Below are 17,675 nucleotides of genomic sequence, written 5' to 3' on the forward strand. Positions count from 1 at the left end.
TTTGTGTGTACTGTAAATGTGCATTTGCATAGAAATTGAGTATTTTGGTATATGTTTTTCATTTATTGACCTGGCAAGAAGCTAAAGAGATTAAAAAAGATGACCTTGTGCTTCTAACCTTGCTAGAAAACTTTGCTTCTTCTGTAGGTGGTTTAATGATATCAGGAACTCGTACAGCACCATGATAGGATTACAGCACAGTTGCTCAAACTATCTTGCATGCAGAACCTTATCCTACCTTACAAAACTCAGAGCCCTCACCTTTGTTTACAGAAGCTCGTAGTATAAATTGTGCTGGAAGTTCTTAAAGGGGTTCTCCGGGAATTAACATTACTAAAAAATATGTAAATATTTATTTATTATAAGCAGATTCCCAAATAGCTTTTATTATTTATAATGGCTTGTGTTCTCTAGGGGGCAGTCATAAGGGAAATAAAATGGCCACTGACCTACTAGCCCACATAAAAGTGTCCTAATGTCATGAGAACAGAGCTGGACGGGTTACTTCAAAACAGTTAACTAAAGAGCTCTATCAGCTCTCCTCACTGCTCTTGCTGTCATGCATTATGATCTTACAGCTGATAAGAAATTAATGAAATACAAATTATACTTAATAGTTTTACCACACATATGTATATGTATATATATATATATATATATATATATGTATAAGTCTGCTCAATGACATGCTGTCTGTGGCTCAGACACCATGGCTCATGTAATAGCTTCCCTTTAAATGTCATTTTTTTATTATACTTTTATTTTAAGCTTGAACTTTCAGAACAGTTGCTTGTGACTTTTAACTGAAATAGATTGTTCAGAAATGAATTGTTTGTCCCCCATATGGTTTTCATGCTATCGGCAGCATATCCTTTTTATATCTGGGCGATGTTCTGTTGACAAACTATTATATTCAGTCAACAAAATGAGTGTTTGCTCATTTGTCGGCCATACTTGATCTCATGGAAGCTTCTATCTGATGTGTTTTCTTATTATCATTATGTGCCCTTAACCCCTTAGTGACCAAGCCTGTTTGGCCCTTTATGACCAAGCGTTTTTCTTCCTTTTTTCATGGTCTCGTTCCAAGAGCTATAACTTTTTTATTTTTTCGTCTATATAGCTTTATGAGGGCTTGTTTTTTACGGGACAAGTTGTAGTTTTTAATGGCACCATTTTGGGGTACACATAACTTTTTGATTAACTTTTATTAACTCTTTCTGGGAGGGAGATGGGGGAAAATAGCAATACTGCCACTGCGTTTTTACATTATAAATTTTACGGCGTTCATTTTTCGGTACAAATAACATAATATCTTTATTCTCTGGGTCAGTACGATTACAGTGATACTAAATACTTATAATTTTTTTTACGTTTTACTACTTTTTTTTCCAATAAAACCCCTTTTATTAACCAAAAAAATGATTTTGCATTGCCACTTCACAAGACCCATAACTTTTTTTTTCTTTTTCTATGGAGTTGTGTGAGGGCTTGATTTTTGAGGGACAACTTGTATTTTTCATTGGTATCATTTTGGAGTAAATGGCGCTTTTTGATCGCTTGTTATTACGTTTTTTTCGGTGGAAACTAAGAATAAATTAGAAATTCTGTCTTTTTTTATTTTTATTTTTTACGGCGTTCACCATAGGGGATAATTTATGTAATATTTATGTAGTCCGGGTCGTTACGGACGTGGCAATACCAAACATATGGGGGATATTTACTTTTTGCAATTTTTTTTATTGAAAAGCGTATTTTTTATGAAAAAAAAGCATATTTTTTATTTTATGGAATTTTTTTATTTAATAAATGTATATTTTTTTCTATTTTTTTTACTACTTAAAAGTCCCACAAGGGGACTATAATATACAGTATTTTGATTGCTTTTAAAATGTAATGCATTATCTCTATAAAGCATTACATTTCAATAGCAATGCATTTCAAACATTGACCAGCAGGCTGCGCCAGAGAGGCACAGCCTGCTGGAGAGAACTGAAGACAGGCTCGGGGCCCTGATCGGAAGTGAGGTAAGCTTCCGAACACATCATCACCCCGCGATCTTATTTTCGGGGTGCTGATAAGAGACAGAGGGAGTCCGCTCCCTCTGTCACCACTTTACATGCAGCGGGCGCCATTGCGCCCGGCATGTAAAGGGTTAAACAGCCCGGATCGGCACTTCTGCCGGTCCGGGCTGTTAGAGCAGGGTCCCGGCTCTCATGTGAGAGCCGGGTCCGTGCTCCCCGCTGCACGGGGGAGCCGTGCAGTGCTTAGACCGGGCTGCCGTAAAAACGCGGCGGCCCAGCCTAAGGCCCCTTAGTGACCGCCGTAAAAACACGTATGGGTGGTCACTAAGGGGTTAAAGTGAGTCTATCCACCAATTTGTGCATATTAAACCATGCACAATGCATGGTAGGGCTTACACAGACTATTAAGACAGAACCTTTTTTATGGTAATCCATTGCTGGGTTCAGCAGAAAAAGCACATTGTTTTAGTAGAAAAAGCACATTGTTTCAGTATACAGATGAGCAGTTCAGTGTACTGAGTGTAGACTTTAAACCTTCTGTGCCACCTTTGTTCCCTGTTTTCAGGATGCCCTTCTTTCCTTTTGTGATTGATAGGGTCAGGCATCTGAATCCATCTCTCACCTGGCCCCAGAATCTCACATCTGCCTGTGTGCACTGAGGGGTGATGGCCCACCCTTGTTGCACCAAACTGCTCATTAGAAAATTACAAATTATGGTATTATTGTCATAGCCCATTTAAGCCCTATCAGGCACTATGCTTTATGTAATATGCAAAAGCCTGCTGACAGACTCTGTTTAATAATTCAATTGGCTGATAAACATGGCAGATTAAATGCCACCATGAGGTCAAGTATTGATATAATAAGCATGAACATGGACTATAATCGGAAACTACCAAAATTATTTTGAGGACAATGGCAAAATAGATCCAAATAGAGTATAAGGGTGGAATCACACGTGTGGTTTTTGATGCTTTTTGAGCTAAACAGAGAAGTGGATGCCCAAAAATGGGAAGCATAAATTTTTCCTTTTCCCTGCTTTTGGTTCTACTCCTATGTTTGACACGACAACTGCCACAAAAAAACAAAAATGTGTGGTTTCAGCCTTAGATGGATACTCTATAAGGCTACTTTCACACTAGCGTTCATAGGTCCGTTCGTGAGCTCCGTTTGAAGGAGCTCACGAGCGGACCCGAACGCCTCCGTCCAGCCCTGATGCAGTCTGAATGGAGCGGATCCGCTCAGACTGCATCAGTCTGGCGGCGTTCAGCCTCCGCTCCGCTCGCCTCCGCACGGACAGGCGGACAGCTGTCCGCTGCTTGCAGCGTTCAGCTGTCCGCCTGGCCGTGCGGAGGCGTGCGGATCCGTTCAGACTTACAATGTAAGTCAATGGGAACGGATCCGCTTGAAGATGTCACCATATGGCTCAATCTTCAAGCGGATCCGTCCCCCATTGACTTTACATTGAAAGTCTGAACGGATCCGCTCAGGCTACTTGCGCACTTGCGAAATTTTTCTAAGTTATTAATGCAGACGGATCCGTACTGAACGGAGCCTCCGTCTGCATTAATATGATCGGATCCGTTCAGAACGGATCCGATCAAGCGCAAGTGTGAAAGTAGCCTAAGCCTATTTGAAGTTTCTGTTTTATATCATATTTATACATACTTGAATACAAAGTTCTTAATTTCTTAAACCATATTGTGCCCTTATGTTTAAATGTCTACTGCACTGCCACATATAATAATGGTTTACCAATATCAAAACTGTTGGTAATGCTCTTATTCTTGGTTCCACAGATTTATTCCAAAAAGTACATCTGTTCCAAAAAGTCAGTGCATGTTTTCCAGTGATATTTTCTGCAAAATTCCATTAGAAATAGGTTTCCTATTATATATACTCTATGAACAAAACTATTGGCACACCTTCACATTACAACATGCCGTTTTAAATCCAGAGGCATTAATATGGAATTGGTTTCCCTTTGGAGGTAACAGAGCTTCCACTCTTCTGGGAAGGCTTTCTATAAGATTTTGGATTATGTCTGGGAGAATTATGGCCTATTCACCCAGAAGACAGGGTGGATAAAAATCAATGATTTAAAAATAATAAGCAATAAATGGATTTTTTTTATTTAAATCAGATTTTTTTTTATATAAAATGCTTTTTGAGGAAAATATTGTACCATCCAAAGGTTATTCCATCATTAAATAAAGATTAGTTTTTTTATTATGTAGAATAAGGCTGTATATGTTTAATTTTTTGGGTAAATAAATTCCATTAATCCATTCACAATATCATGCTCTTCCAGAGGTTTTTGTAAAATTATTGGGTAGTTTCTCTGCCTACAAGATATTATCACAAATGCTTGGTTTACTTTTGCAGTTCTCAAAACTGAAATTGACTCATTAGAGATCACATGCCTGTTCTTCACAGCAAAAATTTTATAACATGAGCAGAGTTGAGAAAAATACCTTAATCCTAACTTTTACAAACCTATGAATACAGAATCAACCTAATCAAACTAATATGAAAAGTTGTTATTCTAAAAATCTTTATCTACTTGCATATTATAAGTTATACCAGCAAGAATTAGTCTTTATGTAGAAAACTATGATTTAAATCAAGCCTTACTGACTAGTGATTTAAATCGTGATTTAAATAGTGATTTAAATCAGTTTGATTTAAATCAAATCCACCCTGCCAGAAGAGTATGTGTGAGGTAAGATACTGATGTTGGATTATTGGGTTGAGGTCAGGGCTCTGTCTGGGCCAGTCAAGTTCTTCAACACCAAAGTTATCGAACTGTACCTTTATAGAACTTGAGCTATACACTCGGCAAAGTCATGCGGGTACAGAAAAGGGCCATCCCTAAAGTGTTCCACAAACTTGAAAGCATGCAATTCCAAATGCAGAAGCATTAAGATTTCCTTTCAATGGAGGTAATGGTCCTAAGCCAACTTCTGAAAAATAACCCCATAGCTTTATCCCTCCACCACAAATTTTCATGCTGTACAACACTCTGTTGGACACTTGGCATTGTGCTTGGCAATGTAAAGCTTGCATGCAGCTGCTCAGCCGTGGAAACCTAGGCCAAGAAGCTCTTGGTGTATAGCTTTTGTGCTGATGTTAATGCCAGAGGAGGCCAACAGAGTGTTGGTCACTTTTATGCATACGTGCTTTAGTACAGAGCAACCTGTACTCATACAAGGCGGATGAACACAAAAATAAGTTTTGGCTCTGGGAAAGCAGGAAAGAAGGAAAATGAAAACACAAAAATGGAAAATCGCCAGGGGCTGAAGGGGTTAAAGAGGTTCTGTCACCAGATTTTCCAATACAAACAGAATTCATTATTAATGAGGCTGATGTATTTACTGTCTGTACCATTTTGCTTAGTTTTTTTTTTTTTGCCTAATTATAAAAGGAGCAAAAACCTTCAAAAAGGTTTATACAGCCACTCTGACATGGATTTACAAAGTCAGTACACAGGACACATCAGGTCTAAGAGATCAATTTAATAAAATATTTTGATAGGATCAGGGGAAAAGTATTTGAGGGAGTCCTTGGGTATGTCCTTACTCCATTTAGGTACTCCAGGTATTTGAGATGATTTTGGCTTATCACCAGCATATAGGATAAATGAAAAAAGAGGGAGTGGGAAAGAAACAAGGAGGGACGAGGTGAGAGGTCTAGGCGTTAAGAGATACCAACAGATATGATGGAATAGAACCAAGGGGGAAATAGAGGTGGATGACACTTACTGGGGCTGCTCACACCCAATGGGACTGATAGTCCTCAGCGGCCTGACTCGCAGGTCGCAGCATGCAATAAATACGCAAAAAAATATATTTTATAAAAATCTGTGGAGCACCCAAAGTCAAGGCAAAACAAACTAAACCAAATTAGGATTCAAGTATTTTGGTTACAAATATGATGATACTGTAACATAGTGCAGATATCCAAAATGCCAGACTGCCACCCTCTTTTCTGACCCCTGCAGGACTATAGTGAGCCTGTGTCCCACAGAAAGGGAGATAGAGAATGGAGGCCTAGTGTGTTTAATAAAAGACAATATAGAGAATAGATGAAGGAAGCACCACTTGTGTTGTCACCTGAAAAGTGTTCACCTACACTTGTGATCAGGTGACCACTGTGCGCTCCTTCAACCAACAAAATCGGAGGATATATTCCGTATAGTGGAGAAATATTCGTAACACAATCTTGTGTATTACCCACGTCACTAGGGGGGATTTGGCGCAAGATAACCTCAAGACACTTGACACCAAGAGACCCTCCCCTCGCCAAGATCGCCTGTAGTATGGTAATCTCCTCGTTGTCTCAGATAAGGATGACCCGCTGGACTGCTTGTGTAGTACGATAGTACTCGTGGAGCGCACGCTGGAGGTTTTCCGCCAGGGGTTGAGGGTAACAGAGTTGCCATATGCTTTAAAAGGTCCGAGTTCACAGGATCGTAGCTCTGTCTGCTCCTGGGACAAACTGTTGTGAGTAAATATAACTGTTGTGTGATTTATTTGGGACACTGTGCAATAGGTTTAGCTCTTGCTAGTTAGGAGACCTATGTATAGGGAGTGGCCAGACGGCAAAGAATTGTCTTTTGTATTGCTTAGGCTACTTTCACACTAGTGTTTTTGCTGGATCCGGCAGGATACAGCAAAAATGCTTCCATTACTGATAATACAACCATCTGCACTTGTTTGAACAGCTCTGGTTGTATTATCTTCAACATATTTTGTGCCAGAGAAAACAGATGCATCCCCATTGACTTGCATTGGATCCGTTTTGTTCCACACCCCCAGGATGGAAAGCAAAATACAACATGTTGCGGTTTGCTCTCCGGTCTGGGAACGTAACTAAACAGAATGGAATGCATTTTGGAGCATTCCGTTTTGCCCCTATGACGGAACTCAATACCGGAAAACGTTAACGCTAGTGTGAAAGTACCCTTATGTTTTACTGGAACTGCCCGAAAAGGAAAAAAAACTGGTTGCAGACAGTTTCACCACATTTGACTGGAGTGGAGTGTTCTTGGTATGGAAACAAGTGTCTCTCAGGAGATGGCATTCCACGAGCTAATCTTGTTACAATATGGAATTTTGTGGTACTATCTCTCCTTGGGCTTCGTAGCGCCTTAATCGGCATGAGGAGACTTATATAAATTAAAATGCAAAGTTAAAAGGATCCAGATTCTGTGTGGATGGCTGTGCTCTCCTACCAGTGGCTCATTGGTCCAATGCATGTGTCTCCCTTGTTGTTGGTGGTAGTACATACTGTAATGCTTTAGTGTACTGAAATGGTATCAGGAGCTCATGCGAAATTCACCGCCCATCGCATTTAAAAGTGGTTAGTGACCTACAAAAACTTGTGGACCTCTGTTTTTTTGAAAATCACTGTGTGGTAGTTAGTGCATGTGTCCAATTCAATGTCAACATCTATAACAACGAAACTGAACTTTATAAACATTTATGTTGTGTCACTAAGCAATTGTTCTAGAAAAAATAGCAATCACTGTAGGGTTTACATTATTAATAGTTTTCATTAGCTCACCATTCTTATTTGGAGAAAATTATAATGTTGCTGGTAAGTACTATATTCAATGTCAACTCAACATTTAGCCCTATAATCCATTAATCACTATTTTAGAAAGTTTTGCCTGCTCTATGGTCATAAATGCACTTTTATTGAAGCAGTTTGGTTGTTCTCCAGGATTGCACAATGTGAAACAACCTTGGTGTCTTGAAGGGTGTGTTTGTTGTGGCAGGAATAGCAATGCTGTCAGGCTGTGTTTATCTGAGGTCTTTAGACTTTGTAATCCAGAAGTCATATGATCTTCTGCCGAGAGAAGACAACTCCCAAGTGAGCACAAGCGTATGAGCCATATTCAGGTGAACCTGGAAAATTATGTATGTGGCTATGCACATTCAGATTCTTCCTTTAGTTTCACTGTATCATGCATATTATTGAATGGATAGATATTGTAGCCTTCTAATGAATATAACAGATTCCAGTTATTGAAATTACAAGATCATACCACTTTCTTGAAATGTTTAATTTGATTGCATCTATGTATTCATATTCTTTCAAAATGCTAAATGTTGGATGTTTCTGGTTGCCCAGTAGTTCAAGGCTTGATATGCTCAAGCTTCTCATAATTGAATTTGCAGAGTTAAAATGGCTGCTTCTAAACCTCTGAGGACTTATCTGCAGAGTGAGCCTTACAGCTTCTGTGAAGCATTGTCTCCTGTCTCTGGAACATGTGGCAGAAATATTTAGCAGAGCTGTTCCTCCTTTAGCTGACAAGAAAAGTCTAATCTTGGGGGATGGGATGGGAGAATAAAACTGGATGTTCTGCTTCTCTGAAGTGCTTACAATGCAAGACTCAGCTACACCATGGAAAAATGTTTTGAGATATGATGGATTGTGTTGAAGAATCATGGGGTGGGGGCATGATTTGCTGTTGTAATTCGATCTACAAATATACAGTGGATAGTCACCTCTTCCACACAGTCCAAGTGTATGAGCTGAAATAAGACCTAGACAGAGCTAGATTACCTCTTGTTTATTAAACTATCCTGCACAAAGGCTTTTATTGATGAGAGAAGACAGGCTGTATTACAGATGAAAGTGTACAGTGCATTCAGTGTGTCTTACCAGAAACCTTTTGCAGAAAGATGGAACTTTCTCCCCTCAATGTTGCAGTTTTTTCTATGAGTTACAGTAGTAAAATGTATATTATTATCTGTTATTTGTGGTGTTCTTTTCTTAATCATGTGACTTTCAGTTCCAAATTGGAGTTACTGCATTATTACAGAAGTTATTTCCACTTATGTTTGCTTTACTCTACATGTTCTAGTGCTAAAGTTGTTACATCTTACTGGTATCACCATTAAAGGGGTTGTACAGATATGTACATTTTTTTCTGGAAAATTGCTTAAAATGCTATAAATTAATAAAATAAGTCATACTCTTATCAATCCTTGCCATTCCCATTTGGGTGCTTCCTGGTCCACCACCAGTCTCTGAACTTCCTGATCCAGCATTAACATCCTGTGACCGCTGCCAGTCACTGGCCAAAGTGTTGACCATAGGCAGGGTATCAGTAAAATTGCATCCTTTTATATTTTCAAACACATTTTTACATTGCTGGATAACCCATGATCAAAGCATTTGTAGATATTTCCAATACAGTGCATACTGGAATATTCGCATCATTATGTTTGATGTATTCTTTTGTTGTGCCTGTTTTATTGATTTTATGGAAGAAAAAAAAAAATAATAATTTTATAGGTGTGTGCTTCATTTATATTGGGGCAATAAAATTAATTTTAGGTATATATTTATTCGGAATATTCTCTACGGTTTTCAAATTGCCACCTCTTTAAGTTTCCATTATTGCACCTACGTTTTTAAATGTCCAAGTAACCTTATAGTTAAAGTTTAAAGAACGAAAATATTTTTGGGGGGCAGATTATACATTCTTTTGTGTGTTACAAAGAAATACTCTGCTTTTGTGCTCTACTTAAATTGCTTACCTCACTAATTTCTGCATCTAAAACATTGCTTTTACACATTCTTAGATGGACACATTTGACACCATTCTGGCACCCTGTTTTGCCTTCAGCTTTTTTTTAAACATTAAACTTAAGTACATATTGACCACAGTTCAACAGTTATGACTGGAGACATGGATCAAGACTATGCATGGACCAAAAGCACAAGATTTTCTTCATATACAAGCTCAATTCTGAAAAAAGTTTGGATGCTGTGTAAAATGTAAATAAAAGCAGAATTCAATGATTTGCAAATCTCATAGACCCATATTTTATTTACAGTAGATCATAGAACACATATCATATGTTCAAAATTTAACATTTTACCATTTAATGAAAAAATTACCTAATTTAGAACTTGATGGCAGTAATGCATCTAAAAAAGTTGGGAAGGGGCAACAAAAGACTTGAAAAGTAAGTAATACTAATTAAAAAAAAACTGGAGGAGAAAATTGCTCTAAAGTCACATGACTGGGTGTAAAAAGAACATATTAGAGAGCCAAAGTCTCTTGAAAGCAATTATAGGCAGAGGTTCAACAATTTGCGAAAAACTGTCTAAAAATTGTGAAACAATTTCGGAAAAATGTTCCTCAACATAAAATTGCAAAGACCTTGAATATCCCACCATCTTCAGTACATCAGTACAGTAAAATCATCAAAACATTTATAGAATCTTGAGAAATCCATGTGCACAACGGACAAGACCCTCAGGCAGCAGTGCATTTATGCATTAAGGCATAAATCTGTGATGGAAATCACTGCATGTGCCCAGAAATAATTATCTGAACACAGTTCACCATGCAATCCAAATGCAACTTAAAGCTGTATCATGCAATGAAGGAGCCATATGTCAACACGATCCAGAAACACTACTGTCTTCTCTGGGCCAAAGCTTATTTAAAATGCAAAATAGAAAACTGTTCTGTTGTCACATTAATCAAAATTTTTAATTATTCTATGTCCTGCAGACTCAAGAGATGAGGGATCATCTATCTTTTCATTAGCATTCAAAAGCCTAGATCTCTAATGGTATAGGGTTTCATTAGTTCCTATAGTGTGGGCAGCTTACACATCTGGAAAGGCAGAAGCTATGCTAAACAGTATATAGAGATTTTAGAATAATATATGGGCCCATCCAGACGTCTCTTGGGAAAGCTGTGCATATTTCAGCCAGACAATGCTAAATCACATACTTTATCCATCACAACAGCATGGCTTTACAGAACAAGACTATGGCTGCTTAACTGGCCTGTCTGCAGTCAAGATTTTTCAATAATAGGAAACATTTGGTGAATCATGAAACAAAAACTTCCGCAAAGAAGAACCAGGACTGTTGAGAAGATAGAATCCTACATCTGACAAGGATGGGATAACATTTATTTTCCAAAACTCCAGCAATTGGTCTCCTCACTTCCCAGATGTTTACAGGCTCTTATTAAAATGCACAACTTTTTGGAGATGCGTTTCCATCAAGTTCTTAATGAGTTAATTTTTTTCATGAAATTTTAAAATGAAATAAAACTTTTAACATCTGATATGTGTTCTATGGCCTATTGTGAATAAAATATGGGTCTGTGAGATTTCCAAATCATTGTATTCTGCTTTTATTTACATTTTACACAGCGTCCATACTTTTGGAATTAGGGTTGTATTTGTTTTTTCAATATTGAAGGAATAATTATTTAACCTAAACTCATACATTTGCTATAAGTTTTCTGGGTCCCAATGTCAGGAAACATGAAAATAAAATAATTTTGCTAATTTTGTTATACATTTAATCTGTCATCTATTGTAATGCTGTGTTTTTCTTTGTTTTTCAGATGTTTCTAATGTAAAAACATAACCATAGACCATGGAAGTCCTTCAGTGTGATGGTTGTGACTTCAAGGCCCAGTCCTATGAAGAGCTAAAGACTCACATACAAGATGTTCATACAGCATTTTTGCAGCCCACAGATGTAACAGATGAAAGTTGTAGTCAAGCTAGAACTTTGTGTACAAATTCCTCTAACCAGTCTGAAGCTGTGTTTTCTTCATTGAAAAATGAATTTGTGCCTACAGAAGAAACTCATGGTGGGTTCTGTGTGTATTTCCCTTTTCTATACAAAAAAGTAGTTTTTCAGTAATGCACATTATTTAATGCATATTAAACCAAACATTAATTTTTAATACAAGTTCACACTGTAAACATATCTTTAAATGTTTTAGATTATTTTAATTTAATTTTTAACTTTTTTTCAGGCCAGAATACTCATCAGGCACCCACTGGATCATACTACAGTCCCAGTCCTGGTTTTTATGGATTGTCATCTGCTAGCAGTTCCAAACCAACAAATAAGTTTTTCCAATGTAAATTTTGTGTTCGCTATTTTCGATCTAAATATCTTCTAGTGGAACATACCAGGAAGGTCCATGGACATGCTAGTGGAAATACAGGGGCCTCTGGAAATTATAACATTATGCTGCATGATGGATTTGGAAAAGTTTTCTCATGCCAGTTTTGCACCTACAAGTCACCTAGAAGAGCAAGAATAATTAAGCATCAAAAAATGTACCACAAGAATAGCTTGAAAGAAAGTTTATCACCTTCCATGTCTCAGAGTACTTCTACTTCATTGTCAATTCAAGAAACATGTAAGGAATTGCCAGCTGAAGTAGTAGAGCGAAGTATACTTGAATCCATGGTGAAACCTCTGACAAAGTCTAGGGGAAACTTTTGCTGTGAATGGTGTAGCTACCAAACGCCAAGACGGGAGCGTTGGTGTGACCATATGATGAAAAAACATCGCGGGATGGTCAAAATATTGTCAAGTTTACGTCAAGATGGGCTAAACATGTCAGATCTACAAACTAAAAGTTCACAAATGTCTAGTCCTGGGCCTAGCTACATGCCACTAAACATGACAACCCATGAGCTACCTAGTGCAAATATGCCTAGTTATAGAAGCCCTATAAGTAATCTTCCAGGAGGCAACACATCCAAGTATCAGTCAATGTCATATGTTCCAGTGAAACCTAAATATCCTTCAAATGTTGGCATTTTGAATTTATCAGAAAGATCTTATGTAATTCCAGAAAAGTCCAATTCCTTGGTCGATATGGATGAGAATAGCTTGTTAAATGATTCAAGTTCTGATGAGGACTATATTGAAATGGATGGTGAAAATGGTTTTGGCCCAATGGACCATCATGACATGTCAGGGGAACCCTTATTGGGATCTGAAAACAACAAATTGCTGGAGACAAAGGGAATTCCTTTTAGAAGATTTATGAACAGATTTCAGTGCCCTTTTTGTCCATTTCTTACAATGCATCGCAGGAGTATCTCCCGCCATATTGAAAATATTCACTTATCTGGAAAGACCGCAGTTTACAAATGTGATGAATGTCCATTTTCATGCAAAAGCCCATTAAAGCTTGGGGCACACAAGCAGTGTCACAGCGGTGCATCTCCTGATTGGGATCCTATAAGTACACTAAGTGAAAATATATCTACTCAATTAAATGAAGCTTATGAAACTGGTAATATAAATGGTAGAAAATCTGGAAACATGCCAGAAACTTCTCAGCAGAACCCATACAAGTGTACAATGTGCAATTACTCCACAACCACCTTAAAAGGGCTGCGTGTTCACCAGCAGCATAAACATTCCTTCTGTGACAATATGCCAAACAATAGCAATGTGATACAGCAAATACAAGATAACGAACTAGATTCTAGCAATTCTGGAACTGTGCGAAAGAGCCAGACTTCTATTTTGGGGTTATCTTCAAAAAACAATTTTGTTGCAAAAACGTCCCGGAAAATTTCAAATGATTTTCCTTTGGATTTATCACCTGCAAAGAAAAGAACAAGAATTGATGAAATTGCAAGCAATCTACAAAGCAAGATTAGCCAAACTAAGCAACAAGAAGATGCAGTCATTAATGTGGAGGACGATGAAGATGAGGAAGAGAATGAAGTAGAAATAGAGGTAGAACTAGACAAAGAGGAAGATCCATCCGAACAATTGGAGACTGCTGATCAGTATTCTATCCAACAACTATGGAATAGGGATATTGGCATGTCTCAAAAAAATATCAACTTTAGAAATATCCAACATAATTATTCAGCAGCCAACGGTGCAGAAATTGAATTAACACTGTCAGATGATGATGAGGATTACTACTTTCAGTCAGTTGGCTTTAAAGAACAAGATCTAAATTCATCTATTGGTTTCAATCAGTCTAACCAGTATGGTGAAAGTGACCAAAACAATGAAAATTCTGAGTATACTGAGGAGTCAGGAAGATTGTATTATTGCAAACACTGTGACTTTAGCAATAAGTCTGCACGTAGTGTTAGCACTCATTATCAGCGCATGCATCCCTATATTAAATTCAGTTTTAGGTATATTTTGGATCCTAACGATCATAGTGCAGTATACCGTTGTCTTGAATGCTATATAGACTATAATAATTTTGAGGATTTGCAACAACATTACTCAGAGCATCATCCAGAAGCAATGAATGTGCTTAACTTTGACCATTCAGATCTCATCTATAGATGTCGCTTTTGCTCTTACACAAGTCCTAATGTTCGAAGCTTAATGCCACACTACCAAAGAATGCACCCTACAGTTAAAATCAATAATGCAATGATATTTTCAAGTTATGTTGTTGAAAGACAAGAGGAGCTCAATGCTGAATCACAAACATTAAGAGAAATTCTGAATTCTGCACCTAAAAACATGGTAACCTCTACACCTTCAGGGCATGGAATGAACAGTTCAGCAACCTTTAATAAAAGTACACCACAAGCAAGTACTACAAAGTCATTTCCTACAGAGAATGATACTCAGAAGAATGCTGCTGTTAATAATGTTGTAGTTTATGATTGCGATGTGTGTGGATTTGCTAGTCCAAACATGCATTCCGTTTTGGTTCACTATCAAAAAAAGCATCCTGATGAAAAAGCATCCTACTTTAGGATTCAAAAAACAATGCGCGTTGTCACTGTGGACAGTGGTACAGCTATTTCTCAACTAGCTTTTGATGGAGGATCTTCTATAGCTGCAAATTCTGCCACTGTGGCTTCTGCCCCAGAAGAAAATGTTGAACTATATTACTGTAAGCATTGTTCATACAGTAACCGTTCTGTTGTTGGTGTATTAGTTCATTATCAGAAACGGCATCCTGAAATTAAAGTCACTGCAAAGTACATTAGACAGGTACCTCCAAATTCTGAGACCATGAGAAATGCAGATCCTCAGCAATACATACTTAGTAAACAATCTACAACTATGTACAGCACCAAAAAAGGTACTGTTCAACCAAAAGAAAATGAAATGTTCTTTTGTCAACACTGTGACTATGGCAATCAAACTGTCAAAGGAGTTCTTATTCATTACCAGAAGAAGCACAGAGATTATAAAGTAAATGCTGATGTTATTAGACAACACACAGCTGCTATAAGAAGTCTCTGTGAGCACGGCCAAAAGAGACCCAGCACAAACACTCAAAGTTCTCCTTTAAATAATGAGCCTGAGAAGGCTAAACTTCGAACCCTAAAATGTAGACAGTGTTCATTTTCAACCCCTTATGTCTATGCTCTAAGAAAGCATATGAAAAAAGACCATCCTAGTTTTAAGGCTACGGTGACTTTAATATTGAAGTGGGCATTTTTGGATGGCTTCATTGAAGCTGGTTATCACTGTGAGTGGTGTATTTATTCACATTCAGAGCCTAGTGGTCTTCTAGAGCATTATCAAAGAAGACATCCAGAGCACTATGTGGATTATACCTACATGGCAACAAAACTGTGTGCTGGCCCAGACCCTGTGCCTGTGCAGCCAGCTCCCGAGTTAAAGTCTTATAAGTGCAGAGATTGTACATTTGAAGCCCCTTCTATTTGGGATATCACTAATCACTATCAAGCTGTGCATCCTTGGGTTCTGAAAGGTGATGAATCTGTACTTCTTGATATCATTAAGGAGAAGGATGCTATACAGAATTCAAATTCTGAAGAAGCAATGTCCTCGGAGTCCCACATTATTCAGAAAGATTCCATTCCTGTTGAACCTCACATGGAGAGAGTAGACAATTCCACTGTATTACAGGAGAAGCCTTCACAATTGTCCTCTGCACTTACTTCATCACCTTATCAATGTACTGTGTGTTTATCCGAGTACAACAATTTACATGGTCTGCTAACTCATTATGGGAAAAAACACCCTGGCATGAAAGTTAAAGCTGCAGACTTTGCCCAAGATGTAGACATTAATCCTGGAGCAGTTTATAAATGCAGACATTGTCCTTATATCAACACTCGTATTCATGGCGTTCTTACCCACTACCAAAAACGACACCCATTAATAAAGGTCACTGCTGAAGATTTTGTTCATGATGTGGAACCACCTCATGAATCTGCCCAAAATGATGCTGAAGAAAATAATAGAATATTTAAACAAGGATATGGTGCCTACAGATGTAAAATATGCCCCTACACCCATGGCACTCTAGAAAAATTAAAGATTCACTATGAAAAATACCATAATGAGCCAGAACCAGACATGATTTCACAAATATCTCCAAATGAAATTTCTAGCACTGAACCGGATACTCCAGTTGATGATCAGCCACATCAAACGATTGTTACTCTAGAACCTGGTGAAGTTACTGACCTTTTAGACTTTAGACCGCGTAAAAATATGGCATCACACACACTGTTCAAATGTCAATTATGCAAATATTTTTGCTCAACAAGAAAAGGTATAGCTAGGCACTACCGCATCAAACACAATAATGTTCGAGCGCAACCAGAGGGCAAAAACAATTTGTTTAAATGTGCCCTCTGTTCCTATACAAATCCAATTCGCAAAGGTCTAGCAGCTCACTATCAGAAGCGGCATGACATAGATGCTTACTATACTCACTGCTTAGCAGCATCTAGAACAGTTGATGATCAATCAAACAAGGTAGTCCTTACCTCACCACAGAAAGAGGGCTCATCTGAGCTGAACGATGATCTGAAGAAGGCAATTGAAAGGAAAAAATGTTCTCTCTGTACATTTCAATCGTATAGCAAGAAAGGAATTGTGTCACATTACATAAAAAGACACCCTGGAGTCTTCCCTAAAAAGACACATGCAAGTAAACTTGAACAGTTCTTCACACCTGTGTACTCAGAAAAACATGACGTTCAAAGTACTCCTGATGATAACCCTGAAATAGAGGCCCCATTTGATGATTCGGAAAGTAATGAAACAGAACTGCTTCCATTTAGATGCATTAAGTGCTTCAAGCTGTCATTTAGCACAGCTGATCTCCTGTGCATGCACTATACAGATCATCACAGCAAGGACATAAAGCGAGACTTTTCAATATTGGGCACAACAGGCACTCGTTCCTATACCACCACATATCAGTGCAAACATTGTAATACCAAATTAAATAGTATTGCTGAACTGACTTGCCACTTAACATCTCACATTGAGGAATTCCAGAAACGTGCGAAACGTCAGGAAAGACGGAAGCAACTTTTAAGCAGGCAAAAACATTGCAATATTGTTTCTGTAGAGGGCAAACAAGAAAAGGTAAGATTTATATAATTGAATATCTGTTTCATTAATATTAAAGTGAAGTGTATCTTTTATAAGGTTAGGGTATTGAAGATAAGGGATTGTGTTGGGAGATGGTGTCAGGTAGAGCCTTGTCTCCCTATTGAAATAAGCATGCTTATGGGAAGGTTGAGGAAGATAACTGTTGGCCGAACGAGTGTTTAGCCAACTGATCTGAATGAAAAATAGGTTCTGGTGTTGAAGTTCAGAATGTCCGAACCTATTTTCCCCTGACAATAATCTGTCTGGGGACATAGCCAGCTGGTCTTGCTGAAAATCGGGCACTCACCTAACATTTCTCTTATGTGTAGGGGGCTCTGATGAGCACTGTAACAAAGATGATAACAGCCACAAGTACTGCAAAATTCAGTACTCAGGGAGAAGAACATTTATGCTTGTTTCACACAAGCTATATGGAATGAGTCAGGGTGTGTCCAAACTGCAATTGCGTTCAGTGTTTGTTTGTTTTTTTGTGTGGATGCGATCAGT

The 17,675-nt window shown here is 38.0% G+C and overlaps 1 protein-coding gene across 3 annotated transcripts in view; it reads left to right on the forward strand.

The window, feature by feature from the left end:
- ZNF462 (zinc finger protein 462) overlaps positions 1–17,675 on the forward strand; it is a 106,820-nt gene that overhangs the window by 42,565 nt on the left and 46,580 nt on the right. For 2 of the 3 annotated variants that reach the window (XM_044292037.1, XM_044292039.1), the window contains exons 2-3: positions 11,410–11,661; positions 11,830–17,162. In XM_044292037.1, the coding sequence (XP_044147972.1) occupies positions 11,442–11,661; positions 11,830–17,162 (5,553 nt within the window). In that variant the 5' untranslated portion in view covers positions 11,410–11,441. Of the gene's footprint in view, positions 1–7,860; positions 7,943–11,409; positions 11,662–11,829; positions 17,163–17,675 lie in introns of those variants that run through there. The other variant, XM_044292038.1, reaches the window with a different exon arrangement.

Source organism: Bufo gargarizans, chromosome 4 (assembly GCF_014858855.1).
Source record: "Bufo gargarizans isolate SCDJY-AF-19 chromosome 4, ASM1485885v1, whole genome shotgun sequence".
In the NCBI taxonomy this organism is placed as follows: Eukaryota; Metazoa; Chordata; class Amphibia; order Anura; family Bufonidae; genus Bufo; species Bufo gargarizans.